The 16792-nt window shown below is 51.0% G+C and overlaps 1 protein-coding gene across 3 annotated transcripts in view; it reads right to left on the bottom strand.

Moving 5' to 3' along the window:
- Positions 1-333: 333 nt before the first annotated feature.
- The window catches only part of FBN3 (fibrillin 3), a 163610-nt gene continuing 147151 nt past the window's right edge, over positions 334-16792 (bottom strand). For 2 of the 3 annotated variants that reach the window (XM_081177548.1, XM_081177549.1), the window contains 9 exons: positions 14427-14633; positions 12340-12465; positions 11438-11560; positions 8042-8158; positions 7138-7266; positions 6175-6294; positions 4489-4720; positions 1603-1774; positions 334-893 (listed from right to left, as the gene is read on the bottom strand). In XM_081177548.1, the coding sequence (XP_081033674.1) occupies positions 519-893; positions 1603-1774; positions 4489-4720; positions 6175-6294; positions 7138-7266; positions 8042-8158; positions 11438-11560; positions 12340-12465; positions 14427-14633 (1601 nt within the window). In that variant the 3' untranslated portion in view covers positions 334-518. The remainder of the gene's footprint in view (positions 894-1602; positions 1775-4488; positions 4721-6174; positions 6295-7137; positions 7267-8041; positions 8159-11437; positions 11561-12339; positions 12466-14426; positions 14634-16792) is intronic. The other variant, XM_081177550.1, reaches the window with a different exon arrangement.

Here is a 16792-nt window from a genome sequence, read left to right as displayed (position 1 = left end):
CCCCAACCGCTGCCGACAGGCGAAGCACCCGCACACGAAACCCCGGAGTCCAGTGTAATAGCGGGCCGGACGCACAGTGGAGACCGGAAGCTGCCATTCCCTTCTGACACGAAGGTAGGTGAATAAGTCCTCAGTGCTCGCAGAGGAGGAGGAGGGGGGCCACTGGGATGCCAAGGCGAGGGGTGAAACGAGGGGGGGACCCAAGGCAAGCGAGGGAGGGGGGCTTCCTCGCCTGCCGGGTCTGGACCGCTGCCATTCCCCGGAGGCTGCACGGCGGAGGCCGCCTGTGGGGCAGGAGGTGGTGGCAGAGGCGAGAACAGCCCTCTGAAAAACGTTTTGGAGAACAGGATTCGTTGTGGTCCAGATCGGGGGCTGCCCTGAAGCCCTTCCACCATGGCAGCAAGGTGTGGGGGGGACCGGCGCAAGGGGGGGGGAGGCGCAGATTCTCCCGGGGTGTGTCGTCGGTGGTGCGCAGCCTGAGCTCTTGGCTTCGTTGGTGTCTCTCGGGAAGGGCAGGGTTAAAAGAGGCGGAGCTGCAACCTCATTTTGAGGGCCTCGCCCAGCTCTCCGGCAAGGTAGTCGTGATCCTTCAGGGCTTCCAGGTGTTGCAGTTCGCGCTTGCGGTAAAGCGGGACGCTGACGATCTCCAGCTGGTAGGTGCCAGGCGACGCCCGCTTGCGCGCCAGGTGGAGGAAGCTGAGCCCGTCTTGCTGGTGGATGTGGAAGTGGCCCGCCTCGTTCCCCTGGGCGATGATGTAGCGGACGCGGTTCTCTAGCGGCGCCACGGCCGGCAGCAGCTCCAGGATGTGCTCCTTGTGGCCCAGGCTGGAGAGGTTGAGAGCCACCACCACCGGCGAGGCCACGTTGATGCTGGCCAAGCTGACGCCCGGTTTCTGCACGGTAGGGGAGGGAGGAAAGGGAGGAGAAGAGAGGTCAGAGGCGGGCCTGGGAGGGGCTATTTATTTCATAAAGTTCACGCAGAGCTCGGTTGTGGAAAAGATAAAGCAATGAAATTATTGCAACTGCAATATGTTCAATGTTTACTTTTGAAAAGAGCTGGCAACGTGTTACTTCCGGCTTCCGGCAGAGGCGCATGCGCAGAAGCGTCGAATCGCAACCCGCATGTGTGCAGACGTGCCGCTGCAGGTTGCGGCCGCTGCGGGTTGCGAACGTGCATCCTGCACAGATCACATTCGCAACCCGAGCATCCACTGTACAGCGGCACCTCGATTTTCGAACGTCTCGGAAGTCGAACGTTTCGGCTTTCGAACGCCAAAGACCAGGAAGCAACTGCTTCGGTTTTTGATCGCTTTTCAGAAGTCGAATGTGCCACGCGGCTTCCGTATTGAGTTTTCCGGAAGTAAACGCTTCCGGAAGTAAATGCTTCGGTTTTCGAACGTTTCGGAAGTCGAACAGTCTTCCGGAACGGATTAAGTTCGAAAACCGAGGTACCGCTGTATCTGCAATATTCCTCGGGCGCCAGTTCCACTTTGGAAGCAAGAGCAGGCGAGTTTGGGAAGGCCAGTCCCAAGAGCATCTCTGCTCAGCTATGAGGTGCCCCATATCTCTCCCCCCGCCCGCCACCTTCCCCTCCCCAAATACCTGGTGCTCGTTGGTGTCATTGATGCTCCTCCGGTGACGCCCTCTCTTGGGGTAGCCGTTGATCTTGCACTCGTAACAGGCTTCGGGCGACAGCAGATTCTCCTCATCTTCCTCCTCCAGGGGCGCTGGGAGGTAAGCTTCCTTGCCAAACCCTAGCCCAGATACACAGTGCCTGCAGTTCAAAAAGCAAGCAAGCAGCAGAGAGGAGATTGTCAGGGACCATAGCTGTCAACTTACAGATTTGAAAATAAGGGACCAGCAGCCTCGAAAATAAGGGATCAGCAGCCAAAATAAGGGATTTTCCTAGCACAGGTATGTTCAACTTCTGAGCCCCTCCGAGCCAAAGGCAGAAAGCCCAGCCAGCAGCCAAACGAAGCCTCAAGCGGTGGTTCCCACAGCCCAGCAACCCGGCAAAGGGGATGCAGCAAGGAAAACCACCGTCACCTCTCCGCTGGGAAGCGCTGAGCAAAGGCGAGTCCCCAGGCAACGCGGCCGATTTGATCGGCACAAGGCATGCAAGCTCCACCCCCCAGTCGTTCTTAGGCTCCTTATTGGGTGAGCAACGCAGCCAAGCAACACAGTTGGAGCCTCCCTCCTCCCTGGCCGGCAGGGAGGGAGGGAGAGGAGCTGCTTCCTTTGAAACCCGGGAAATTTAAGGGACATCATCAATAAGGGACAGCAGCGGGACACGGCGCTGGGATAAGGGACTTTCCCGCCAAATAAGGGACGGCTGGCAGCTATGTCAGGAACTCGCACTCGCTTCCGTCTTTCCAAACTGTGCTTTTCTGAACAGCGAGGCGGTCCCACCATTTAAAGTAAGGGCAAGTTGACAGGGTGTAACTCTTTTGAGAAACTGTGCATTAAACAGCTTCTCTTCCCCTGACATTTGTCAGCTGGAGTCCCCCCGGGGGTGTCTCAGAAAGGCCTGCAAATATTTGGATAGAAAACACCGACGTTGCGAGGCAGCAGAAGGCAGGCTGGGCTTTCCCACTGAAATCAGGGCAGCCTTGTCTTGTCAGAAGTCTTTTTATTTAGGGTTTTTTTAAGTGTTAACAAGGAAGATTATCTTTTTTTAATGCATGTAAATCTGTTTTTTCTTCTTTTCTTCTTTTGTATTTTCTTCTTTTTTCTTTCTTAATTGCTTTCCCCCCTTTAATTTTCTTTTTGTAATATGAGATTGTAAATTCGTTGTATATGTGTGTAATTTAAATTAATAAAGATGATTTAAAAAAGGAAAAGAAATCAGGGCAGCCAAAAGAAATGCATAAACCAGAAGTGAATGTAAAACGAAAGTGAAACTAAAATGAAACAGACGTTGAAATGTTTTCCAGGCTAAACAGCTCCTTCAACCGTTCCTCATAAGGCTTGGTTTCCAGACCACAAGCTGAGCATGAGTCAACCGTGTGATGCAGCAGCAAAAAAGGCTAATGCTATTCTAGGCTGCATCAACACAAGTATAGTGTCCAGACGTAATAGTCCCGCTCTGTTCTTCTGTTGTCAGACCCTGCCTGGAGTCCTGTGTCCAGTTCTGGGCACCACAAGTTAAAAAGGAGATTGGCAAGCTGGAAGAGGAGAGGTGATGGGGGTGATCCAGGGTCTGGAAACCAAGCCTGATGAGGAACGGTTGAAGGAGCTGGGTATGTTTAGCCTGGAGAAGAGGAGACTGAGAGGGAGATATTGTGATGGCCTAGGACTCGGGCTTGGACTCAGAGCCAGAGGAGTCTCAGTCCGCACCAGATCCTTTGCCTCATCTGAACCTAGTCTGGGGCCTGATCCTGAAGAGTCCCAGTCTGCACAGGTTCCCCTGCAACAAGCACCAGCTGGGCTGATTCAGGGGTCTGAGCCTGCCCTGGCTCCAGATGCGGGGATGACCTCGTTGCCTTCTGCTGGGCCATCACTTACAGCTGCTCCACTACCGGTTGGTTCAGGGGAGGCTGAGGCGGCCCCTGGGTCTAGTAACCCACCGACGTCTCCCAAGCTGCAGAGACTAAGGTCTGAGAGAAGGAGAGACCTGAGTACTCGCAGGAGTGCTCGCCTTCGGGCGAGACAGGGAGGTGAGTCGCCGGGGGATCAGGACCGGCCGTTACCCCGACAGAGATAAAACGCTGTCGGACCCCACCCCAGGTTGCAGGAGCTACGTTGCTGTTTGCCAGAACCTGCCTGAGATCCTGTACCTGACCTTGCCTGGTTTACTGCCTTGCGTCCTGTCGGACCGACTCCTCGCAGAACCCTTGGATTCGGGACCGGACCTGGACTGCGTTACTCGGGATACCCCTGGGCCCAGCACAGATATTTGAGCCATCTTCCAATATCTCAAGGGTTGTCATACGGAAGAGGGAGCAAGCTTGTTTTCTCCTGCTCTGGAGGACGGGACCCGAAGCAATGGATTCAAATGACAAGGAAGGAGGTGAAGGCTAAACTTCAGGAAGAACTTTCTGACAGCAAGTGGAACAAACTGCCTTGAAAGCCAGTGAACTCTCCTTCCTTGGAGGCCATCTGTGATGGCCATCTGTCCTGGATGCTTTAGCTGAGATTCCTACATTGCAGGGGGTTGGAATGGATGACCCTCAGGGTCCCTTCCAACTCGACAATTCTATGATTCTAGGTCCACTTCAGTTTTCCCCCTTTCCCACAACCACTTCAGCTCCCATCATCCATGTCCCTGGTGGGTTCTGCCCACAACTCCCCTTCGCTGGGCCCATTCCTGACATTGACCTTCGATCACTGTATGATGGAGCGCATTGCAAGATCCCTCGGCCCTCCATTTGGAGGGGCTAAGGTCGGAGGAAGCCAAACTCAGCCCCCCAAACACAGGTACAGACTCCCGCTTGTAGGTCCAATTGTTTTGCTCCGTGAATCGGAGGCTGCCAGCGTTGCTGAACTTACCCCTGCCCTGCCCGGAAGTACCCAGTTGGGCACCCGCACAAGTAGCCGCCTTCTGTGTTGGAGCAGCCGTAGCTACAGGGGCTCCCGCCCGCAGCGCATTCGTTCACATCCTGGCAGCCCCCAAAGGCCTGGTCGAAGTCGAAGCCGGACGGGCAGATGCATTTGAAACTCCCCAGGGTGTTGTAGCAAGAAGCCGAGCCGCAGGCCGTGGAGCTGGAGCACTCGTTCTCGTCTGCGGCCGAAAGGGTGGTTATAAGGCTGGTTATACAAGGGCCCCTTGACCCAGGACCTTCTGGCAGGGCCGGCCCACACATCAGGCAGACCGAGGCATCCGCCTTTGGGGTTGGAATCCAAGGGGCGCCGTCAGAGAAGTGGTGACTAATGGACAAAACCTTGCCAGAACCTGGAAGCTGCTGCCACAAGGCTTTGGCAGGGGCGGCACCTTCCGGTTTTGCCTCAGGCGGCGAAATCGGTTGGGCAGGCCCTGTTTTCTGCACACTAAGCAGATGCTCTCTGATGATAATAATACGACTGGTGCATTTTTTTAATGTTTCATGGTTTATTACGTTTTTATATATGCTGGAAGCCACTCATCAGATGAGTGGGGTATGATGATGAGGATGATAATGATGATTACCACATGGGAGAGACGACGGAAGGTTTGGCATTTGCTGCATGTTATACTTTGAAAAGGGACGTGGGTGGCGCTGTGGTCTAAACCACAGAGCCTAGGGCTTGCCGATCAGAAGGTCGGCAGTTCGAATCCCCGCAACGGGGTGAGCTCCCGTTGCTCGGTCCCTGCTCCTGCCAACCTAGCAGTTTGAAAGCACACAGTGCAAGTAGATAAATATGCACTGCTCTGGTGGGAAGGTAAACGGCGTTTCTGTGCGCTGCTCCGGTTCGCTAGAAGCGGCTTAGTCCTACTGGCCACATGACCCGGAAGCTGTACGCCGGCTCCCTCGGCCAATTAACCGAGATGAGCGCCGCAACCCCAGAGTTGTCCGTGACTGGACCTAACGGTCAGGGTCCCTTTACCCTTTACACTTTGAAAGACAGCTAGATGAAAATAATATTTAGGTGGTACTTAACACCGCTTGAACTAGCAAAAATGTCTAAAAATATTCCAAACACATGTTGGAAAATAATAATAATACTAGTAATAATAATAATAATTTTATTTTATTTTATCTTAACAAAACAACAACACCAGAACAACTATTATTATTATTACTACTACGCTTATGTTTAGTATATTATGTTGTTTGTTATTATTCTTAGTACCCTGCCCATCTGACTGCATTGCTCCAGCCACTCTGGGTTGCTCCCAGCACATATAAAAACACCACAAAACATCAAACTTTTAAAACTTCCCTATACAGGGCTGCCTTCAGATGTCTTCTAAGAAGTCAAAGAATTGCTTATCTCCTTGACGTCTGATGGGAGAGCATTCCGCAGGGAAGGCGCCACCACCGAGAAGGCCCTCTGCCTGATTCCCTGTAACTTTACTTCTTGCAGTGGGGGAAACTGCCAGAAGACCCTCGGAGCTGGACCTCAGTGTCCGGGCTGAACGATGGGGGTGGAGACGCTCCTTCAGGTCTACAGGGCCGAGGGGGCATTTAGGGCTTTCAAGGTGTGTTGCGCCTCCCTTATCGTCCCTTTCCACCCAGCCCCCAGTGGTTCTCTTACCTACACACTGATTCCACTGATAATGCTGGACGTATCCCTGGGGGCAGCCGCAGCGGTACCCTCCCAGGACGTTTTGACACCCGTGTTGGCACCGGTGGTTCCCGTCACATTCGTCGACATCTTCGCACCGTGGAGAGAGGGGGAGATCATGCTTTAGGTGGGGAAAATCATAGACTCATAGGCCTGTAGTGGTTGTTTTACAACAACCATTGGAGTGCTGGTTGGTGGGACATTCTAGCCATTGAGGAAGAAGTCACGCAGCACGTGGTTAACCTGTGGAACTCACCACAGCAGGAAGTGATGAGGACTATTCACCAACCCCCCCCCTTTTGTCTTGAATTTCCAGTTCCACTGGATGGTTACTGACAGAGGGAGAATGGCTACTTCCAGCCTGCCTGTGATTTCAGGTGTGATTTGATCGCAAAGTCAGGTTGTGCAATTTTCGGTGGCTCGGCAGTTTCACACAACAAGGCCCCAGATTATTCTGATCTATGCTTCCTCTACGCTTCAATACCTTCCCTGAGACCAACAGAACAGTGGCTCCACCTTTGTTCAAAGGTCTGATTTTGAAATGAGATGGTTGGAAAACCATGAGAAATTTATTTCTAAATCGTATAAGCTGCTGTTTGAACGGGAAACAAAACATGAGACGGTCAGCAATGATATATTGGGCCGAAGAGAATTTGGTGTTTTTTAAAAAAACACGTATATAATGATAAATACTTTGAAACACTTTTGGAGAATGAAAGTGATATTGGGAAAACAACAACAACCAAAAGTGACTTCACCGTAGTTTTGCACAAAATATCGGCTGCTATATTTTCAACTCCTTTTCTCATGATCCGTAGCATGGAATTCTCTTTGTTTTCCCTGGAGTTTGGGTTGGCTTAGCATGGGGAAAACGGTCTAGCTTTGTGTGTTATTGCCATGGGATTTTAGACCATTCCCTGTGTCCACACATACCTTCGCAACTACTTCCAGAGGTGTCGAGGGCAAACCCTTTCTGACACTCGCAGTTGTAGCTCCCAGGGGTGTTTAGGCACTGCCCTTTGACCCCGCACAAGGTGGGCTGCGCTGTGCACTCGTTGTTATCTGCAGGAGGAGACGGGGGGGGGGGGGAGAAGAGAGATCTCATGAACAACAACAAAAAGGCACGTATTAGCCCCATCTATAGTAGACACAAGCACAGTCCAACAGCGCCCCCGTATTGGCCCAATTGCAATGGGTTGCCAAACTGGACTGCAGTGTGGTGGCAGTGGGGAATCTGCGGCTTCGTAATGGAGCGTGCGGCTTGGCTCGCTTGCTTGAGATATACCGTATTTTTCGCTCTATAAGATGCACCAGACCACAAGTTTTTGGAGGAGGAAAATAAGAAGAAAAAAAAATCTGAATCTCAGAAGCCAGAACAGCAAGAGGGATCGCTGCGCAGCGAAAGCAGCAATCCCTCTTGCTGTTCTGGCTTCTGGCATAGCTGCGCAGCCTGCATTCGCTCCATAAGACACGCACACATTTCCCCTTACTTTTTAGGAGGGAAAAAGTGAGTCTTCTAGAGCAAAAAATAGGGTATGTTTTCCCGGTAAGCACTCCTGCATTGCTCATGCTGTTGGCCTGTGGGTGGAATGCCTTGCAGAGGTTACATTATAGGGTAGCGGCAGGTGAACGGACCTGAAGACAGCAGGGAGCAGATAAAAAGGTCAAAGGTAAAGGACCCATGGATGGTTAAGTCCAGGAATCAGGGGGCCGAGGGGTGAACTACAGGCTATGCGCAAATGTGTGCAGTAGAGACCTGCAGATTTATTTCTCTTTGTGAGCCGGCTTCCCAGGAAAGGTTCGCCCTTGCCTTTGGGAGAGCACCAGGGGAACTCACCGATGCAGGAAGAGTGGTGCTGGGTGAAACCAGGGGGGCACTTGCAGTTGAAGCCCCCAATGACGTTGACACAGAGGAACTGGCAGTTGTGTTGCTTCGTGGAACACTCGTCGAGGTCTGGATTCGTAAAGAAAACGAGCTGAGTTACGATGTACGATATATATACGATATATGATATCTTTATTGTCATTGTCCCATGCAGAACAATGAAATTGAAAAACTACATGAATCTACATAAATACTACATAAATACTACATAAAACTACATAAAACATTCAAAACCCCCTAAAAACTCTGAAACCCCCTTTTAAAATACACTATACTATAGAGACCCCTTATGCTGCATTTAGAACCAGAATTGCATTTGCGTAGAAACTGTTTCTCAGGCGGCTAGTCCTGGCCTTTATAACCCTGTACCTTCTTCCAGAAGGCAGAAACTGAAAGAGATCATTTCCGGGGTGCGCACTATCCTGCGCTATCTCTGCCGCTTTCTTAGGGCACCTGGAAGCGTAGATTTGATCCAAGGTGGGAAGAGTGCGCCCAATTATTCACTCCGCAGTCTTTACAACCCTGGACAGCATTGTTTTTTCCCTGGCCGTGCAGCTCCCAAACCACACACACAGACCATAAGTTAATACACTCTCCACAGTACAATGGTAAAATGCCATCAACAGGTCCTTTGAGAGATTGTTTTTCCGGAGGATTCTCGGAAAATATAACCTCTGCTGTGCTCTCTTCACCAGGTCTTTGCTGTTTTCTCCCCAGGTTAGGTCGTCTCTCAACTCCATTCCCAGAAATCGAAACACCGAGACCCGTTCCACGCACTTCCCCTCAATAATAAGTGGCTGAATATTCAATTTACATTTCCTAAAGTCCACAAAGATCTCTTTTGTTTTCTTTAAGTTAAGGAGTAATTTGTTTTTCCTGCACCACTCCCTCTCTGGTGCTATCGCCCTCACGTTACAGAGGCTGGGTTGAGGCGAGACTACGGAGGGACGGATCTGTCAACTTCCCTACCTCTCAAGACTGGGAAAAGGACAACGAGGACACCCTAACAGTGACCAAGAATATTGATGAATGGATGGTACCCTTTAATGCAGAGGTTTTCAACCTTTTTGAGTTCATGGCTCCCTTGAACTTTCTTTCTGCGGTACCCCTGTGGGGCTCAGGAACCCAATTTTGTCCCCCCCTTTGCCTGCAGAGCTAGTAGCCCCTCACCCCTTTTCAAATAGCCTCATCTCCTCTCCCCTCTCCTGGGGAGTCCTCTGGGCAGCCGCTGCTGCTGCCCCTGGTCTCTGAGCTGCCCCCCAAAGAGAGACACGTCCTGTGGAGTTTGGAACTGACAGGGTTAAAACTCCGTGGTGTCCTGTATCTGGGAGGAGCTTGACGCAGGGAAGTGCGTCACAGTCTGTGTGTGTTCAGAGAAGTGCTTTCGATTCTGACTGAACAAGCAGCTTGGCACAGAAGCTGCGCGGGCTTGCTTTTGCGCACAGAGATGCCGGAATGTCCTGATGGATTTATTGCTCTGTAAATAAACGCTTTTAGAGATAAGAACCGATCTGTCTTTGGACTTGATTTATCCCTCATCTCACACCTGCGACTCTGCTATTGCTGCCAGGTCAGCTCCCGAACAGAGCTGCGCAGGGGAAGCCTGACTGGACGCAGGATTAATTTCCCAAGACGTCCTTGCGCCGGCCCACAGACATGTCTGCCCATTCCCAACAGCAAGGGCTGGCGGACTGGGCTCCCTCGCCCACTTGCTTGCCTACTCCGAGGCCACCTCAGCTCCTGGCACCCAGCGCCCCCAGGCCAGCTCCAGAGGCACCATTCACACGGGGAGCTTGCAGCCAGGGCTGCTGCAACAAACAGCTGTGCAAGCCTTTGGGAGACAGAGATGCCAGAGGGCATCAGAAGAAGGAGGGAAGGAAAGAGGGACAGAGGCCAGTGTTGCCTGCGGCACCCCTGTGGGGCTCAGGAGCCCAGTTATGTCCCCCCTTGCCTGCAGAGCTGGCAGCCCCTCACCCCTTTTTCGAACACCCGTCCTTGTGGAGCGTTCCCTTGGCCTCCTCTCTTCTCCCCTCTCCTGGGGAGTCCTCTGTGTTAGGAGCTTGAGTAATGACCCTGGCAGAGACACATGCCCGACCGGCATGTTTTGTCCCTCCTGGTTGATTGTTCGGGAGCTTCAAAAGCTTTCTTCTGCCCGAATATCACAGCGACCGATGCCAACCGACATCGGCACACTTAGGGATCCGTTGCACAGCTTGCGTAACAGACCTCAGCAACTCGGCATTTTGGCTAATCTACTTTATTTACATATAAACACACACGGAGCACTGCAACATGGCTCCCTCTCTCTCTAGCATCAGACAGCAAAGAGAAAAAGAACAAAGGACAAGAGTCCCACTTCACGGAACACAGGAACACAAACATCCTGTCTCCGTCACTTCCCACGCTGTGGAGTCAAAACATACACCGTCATGTGATAGACAACAATCCCGTGACTGCAATCAAAGAGCAGGAATTCTAACACTCTGGGCAGCTGCTGAAGCCGCTGATGCCGCCACTGGTCTCTGACGAGTGGTTATGCCTTTTCCTAACTTGTAAGTGCACTTTTGACAATCATAGAATTGTAGAGGTGGAAGGGACCCCAGCGGTCATCTAGTCCAGCCCCCTGAAATGCAGGAATCTCGGCTCAAGCACCCCTGACAGACAGCCGTCCAACCTCTGCTTGAAAACATCTGAGGAAGGAGAGTCCACAACCTCCAGAGGATGACCATTGCGCTGTCGAAAAGTTATTACTGCAATGCGCTCTACGTGGGGCTCCCTTTGAAGGTGACCCGGAAACTACAACTAATCCAGAATGCGGCAGCTAGACTGGTGACTGGGAGCGGCCGCCGAGACCATATAACACCGGCCTTGAAAGACCTACATTGGCTCCCAGGACGTTTCCGAGCACAATTCAAAGTGTTGGTGCTGACCTTGAAAGCCCTAAACGGCCTCGGTCCAGTATACCTGAAGGAGCGTCTCCACCCCCATCGTTCTGCCCGGACATTGAGGTCCAGCTCCGAGGGCCTTCTGGCAGTTCCCTCACTGCGAGAAGCCAAGTTACAGGGGAGCAGGTGAGCAACGCAGCCAAGCAACACAGCTGGAGCCTCCCTCCTCCCTGGCCGGCAGGGAGGGAGGGAGAGGAGCTGCTTCCTTTGAAACCCGGGAAATTTAAGGGACATCATCTATAAGGGACAGCAGCGGGACATGGTGCTGGGATAAGGGACTTTCCCGCCAAATAAGGGACAGTTGACAGCTATAGTGTGGATCCTAGGGCCTTCCAGAGGCAGCTGGTGTTTGCAAAGATCAAATCCATTTGGCACCCCAGCTTCTCCCCCAAATTTTAGTTACCTTTGCAGGTCTTTCCATCTTCTTGCAGGATGTAACCTCGGGGGCAGGAACACTGGAAACTTCCTTCCGTGTTCTTGCAGATGAAGTTGCACGGCTTGGGCGACTGGTTGCATTCGTCTAGGTCTACGGTGAAGCGAATATGATATAACAGCAATAATAATAATAATAATAATAATAATAATAATAATAATAATAATAATGATGATGATGATGATGTCCTGCTTTCCCCCCAGGCAGTTTCCAAAGTACAAAACCAACGACAAAACAGAAAAAGATGAAAACATAGAAACAGCAAAGTGCAATCAAACACCAATAGAATTTGTTGTACCTCAGAAGTTGAACGGAATCCTTTCTGGAAGACCGTTCGACTTCTAAAACGTTCAGAAACCAAGGCGTGGCTTCCGATTGGCTGCAGGAAGCTCCTGCAGCCAATCGGAAGCCGTGTCGGATGTTTGGGTGCCAAAGAACGTTCGCAAACCAGAACACTCACTTCTGGGTTTGCGGCGTTCAGGAGCCAAAGCGTTCGACTCGCAAGGTGTTCGACTTCCGAGGTACGACTGTATATGACAGACCCATGAAAAATACAGATAAAAACAGCAATGAAAACATCGCAGCAGCAGCAGCCCTTTCCTTAAAAAGAGTCCGTTCCTAAAGGCATGTTGGAATAAAAAGGTGTTCAGCTCCTGGCTGGACAACAAAGAGGAAGCCCGTCTAACTTCTCGAAGCAGGGAGTTCCATAGTTCCCTGGGAGCAGCCACGACCGAGTAGGCCCTCTCCGCATTCCCATTATTTTATTATTATTTTATCTAAATTGACCAGCCGGACTGAAGGAATGGGTTTCCCAAAGCCCAAAACTGACTGCTGGCTCGAGCCAGGCCGCCTGCTTCCGCGAAAACCCTTACCCTGGCAAGATGTGCCGGTGATGTCGTTGGTGTAGCCTAGCCGGCAGTGGCAGCGGAACGAACCCATGCTGTTGATGCACTGGCCGTGTTTGCAGAGGTTGGGCAGGACTCTGCACTCGTCAATGTCTGCAGCGGGAGAGGAAAGGAGCCGATGGTTAGGATATGGTTACCAGATGTCCCCGTTTCCCGGGGACAGTCCCCGGATTTACAAATCTGTCCCCGGACAAAATCCGTCCCCAGAATGTCCCCGGATTTCATATAATGTCCCCGGATTTATATTTTAAGTGTTGTAGATTTAATAATAATAATAATAATAATAATAATAATAATAATAATAATAATAATAATTATTATTATTATTATTATTATTATTATTATTATTATTATTATTATTATTATTATTATTATTTCTATTTATACCCTGCCCTCCCCAGCCAAAACCGGGCTCAGGGTGGCTAATAATAAAATAATAAAAGCAATAAGCAATAATAAAAACAAGTTGAATGAAGACAACTTAAAAACAAGATTAAAATACAACATTAAAATATTCAAACATTAAAATATTAAAATGCAGCATCATCACAGGAGAAAGGAAAAGGAAAAAAGAAAGAGGGGGAGGGAATCAAATTGGCTCCAAGCCAAAGGCCAGGCGGAACAACTCTGTCTTACAGGCCCTGTGGAAAGAAATCAGATCCTGCAGGGCCCTGGTCTCATGAGGCAGAGCGTTCCACCGGGCCGGGGCCAGTGTTGAGAAGGCCCTGGCTCTGGTTGAGGCTAATCTAACTTCCTTAGGGCCCGGGACCACTAGGGTGTTGCTATTTATGGACCTTGAGGCTCTCCGTGGGGCATACCGGGAGAGGCGGTCCCGTAGGTAGGTAATGAATGTCGTGTGATTGGTTCAACGGCACAAGACACAAGATGGGGACTTATAGAATCATAGAATCCTAGAGTTGGAAGAGACCACAAGGGCCATCGAGTCCAACCCCCTGCCAAGCAGGAAACACCATCAGAGCACTCCTGACATATGGTTGTCAAGCCTCTGCTTAAAGACCTCCAAAGTAGGAGACTCCACCACACTCCTTGGCAGCAAATTCCACTGTCAAACAGCTCTTACTGTCAGGAAGTTCTTCCTAATGTTTAGGTGGAATCTTCTTTCTTGTAGTTTGGATCCATTGCTCCGTGTCCGCTTCTCTGGAGCAGCAGAAAACAACCTTTCTCCCTCCTCTATGTGACATCCTTTTATATATTTGAACATGGCTATCATATCACCCCTTAACCTCCTCTTCTCCAGGCTAAACATGCCCAGCTCCCTTAGCCGTTCCTCATAAGGCATCGTTTCCAGGCCTTTGACCATTTTGGTTGCCCTCCTCTGGACACGTTCCCGTTTGTCAGTGTCCTTCTTGAACTGTGGTGCCCAGAACTGGACACAGTACTCCAGGTGAGGTCTGACCAGAGCAGAATACAGTGGCACTATTACTTCCCTTGATCTAGATGCTATACTCCTATTGATGCAGCCCAGAATTGCATTGGCTTTTTTAGCTGCCGCGTCACACTGTTGGCTCATGTCAAGTTTGTGGTCAACCAAGACTCCTAGATCCTTTTCACATGTACTGCTCTCAAGCCAGGTGTCACTTCCGGCGAGGCAAAATGGCGCCACGGCTGCGAGCATCTCTTAAAGCCAGCCAGAGCCAACTGTGCTACCAGGCTGGCTCCGGGTTGCTGAGATTGCCGCTGCCACTGCCAAGGGGGAGCCGGGGACGCCCGGCATGTCAACTGGGGGAACCGCTGACCCCCCCCCACAACCCAAATCGAGCGCACCCCGCCACCCGGCCAACTGGCCGCAGACGAGAATATATTATTTCTTTTTTAAAAAAACAACCTTTTTTAATAACTGTTTTTTTCTCTTTTCAAAAAAAAAAGTGTCCCCAGATTCTTTGAAAAAGATCTGATAACCTTAGGTTAGGATCATCACCAATGCAAAGCCAGTTGCGGTCGGGGGGAGCATGGGGGGGCCTCAGAGACTTTGCAGGTGCTAGGGGAAGACCCCCAGGGGCCCGCGGAGCCCGCGCCCAGCTTGACAGGCTCACCTCTCCCGTCGGTTGCGTAGCCTGGCCCATGCGGGCACATTTTCTTGTACTGGGCGGTGGCAGGAAAGGGGCAGAGTTCGCACTGGGGGCCCCAGCCCCGCCCTCCGTTGCAGCAGCACTCCGATTTCGTGACCTGGTGCCGGTTGGTCGAGGACATCTGGCACATGGTCTGCAGCACCTCGGTGAAGCAGAATCCTTGGCGGGTGTCTGGGAAGGGGAGAGGAAAAAATCGGCAGTCAGTGGTGTAGCGGGGTGTGTGCCCTGGGCACAAAATTACCAGGAGCAAAAATTTCAAAAGGGGCGAAAAAACAGCACGCCCTCCATCTGTGCCTCTCTCAAAAGTAAGGGAGTCCCTCAATTTCCACTCTTTCCCCCCTCCCCAAACCTTCGGTTCTTCCATCAGGTCAAAGGCACATATTTTGTTCGGGTGCTTATATTATTGTTTTGTTGTCAAATTCTTCCGATGGCTGCTATCCGCATCAAACTGAAGTTGGAAAGGGAGAAATGGAGGGCGGGGGCTGATCAAGAAGGTGGGCAGGCTGCAATTGCCATGCCGGTGCCGTTACAGCTTGGCAGAACAATACTGGTCTTGTCCCGGGCACCGGCAACCCACGCTAGGCAACTGTAGGCCGTTAGCAGAGTGTGCCACCGAACCTGCAGTGGGACCAAACTCTAGATGGGATGAGAGCTGAGGTGAGCATGGGAGGGAACCAAGGGGTCCTCTGGTCACCCCCCTGCTGTGCAGGAATAGCTCATATTTACTGGGGGCGGGTAAAACACAGAGAAAGAGAAAAGCAGACCTGGCCTTTTATGCTGGTATTGTAATTCTTTATAGGTAAAAAGGTAAAGGGACCCCTGACCATTAGGTCCAGTCGTGGCCGACTGTGGGGTTGCGGCGCTCATCTTGCTTTACTGGCCGAGGGAGCCGGTGTACAGCTTCCGGGTCATGTGGCCAGCAGGACTAAGCCGCTTCTGGCGAACCAGAGCAGCGCACGGAAATGCCGTTTACCTTCACGCCGGAGCGGTACCTATTTATCTACTTGCACTGGTGTGCTTTCGAACTGCTAGGTTGGCAGGAGCAGGGACCGAGCAACGGGAGCTCACTCCGTCATCGCGGGGATTCGAACCGCCGACCTTCTGATCGGCAAGTCCTAGGCTCTGTGGTTTAACCCACAGCGCCACCCGCACCCCAATTCTTTATATAAACATATATTTAATGATATGTGTGTGAAATACAACGCAGAAATCCTGACTGATGTACGGTCATGCCAGTCCTGCTTTCTTGTCATGTTTAATTCAACACACACATCTGGGAATGGATAAAATTCCCAAATCCTAAATTTCTGCCACTTCATTCTACAGAAACACAGGTGAGCACTGATAAAATAGAATCATATAATTGTACTACTACTACTACAAATAATAATAATAATAATAATAATAATAATAATAATAATAATAATAATAATAATAATATATTTATACTCCGCCCATCTGGCTGGGTTTCCCCAGCCACTCTGGGCGGCACTCAACAGAACATTAAAAACAGAATAAAACTTCAAACATTAAAAACTTCCCTAAATAGTTCTGCCTTCAGATGTCTTCTAAAAGTCAGATAGTTGTTTATTTCCTTGACATCTAATGGGAGGGCGCCACTACCGAGAAGGCCCTCTGCCTGGTTCCCTGTTACCCTTGTAGAGCTGTTGGGTTGTTGTTTTAATTTTTATTATGTATTTTGTGGTTTTATATCTTGATTGTATTATGCGAACCGCCCTGAGACTCCCGGGTATAGGGCAGTATATAAATTCAATTTTTTAAAAAAAGGTCTAGCCCAACCCCCTATCTGGGACACGGGTGGCGCTGTGGGTTAAGCCACAGAGCCTAGGACTTGCCGATCAGAAGGTCGGCAGTTTGAATCCCTGTGACGGGGTGAGCACCCGTTGTTCAGTCCCTGCTCCTGCCAACCTAGAAGTTCAAAAGCACATCAAAGTGCAAGTAGATTAATAGGTACCACTCCGGCGGGAAGGTAAACGTCTTTCCGTGCGCTGCTCTGGTTTGCCAGAAGCGGCTTAGTCCTGCTGGCCACATGACCCGGAAGCTGTACGCCGGCTCCCTCGGCCAGTAAAGCGAGATGAGCGCCGCAACCCCAGAGTTGGCCACGACTGGACCTAATGGTCAGGGGTCCCTTTACCTTTAGCCCAACCCCCTACAATGCTGCCTAGTGGCGCCCATGGGAGAGTGACACTGATGGGCGGAGCCTCATTATGTCTGGTGGCTTAGAGGCGGAGCCTGATGTCACAGGGGGTGGAGCCAATGGCACAATCCTCTCAACCCTCCCAAATCTGCCTCTGCCCTCAATTCTCTCC

Source organism: Podarcis bocagei (genome assembly GCF_964188305.1).
Source record: "Podarcis bocagei genome assembly, chromosome: 18".
NCBI classification, from domain to species: domain Eukaryota; kingdom Metazoa; phylum Chordata; class Lepidosauria; order Squamata; family Lacertidae; genus Podarcis; species Podarcis bocagei.
The sequence above is the reverse complement of the archived record's forward strand: the minus strand, read 5'-3'. Positions and strand labels throughout refer to the sequence as shown.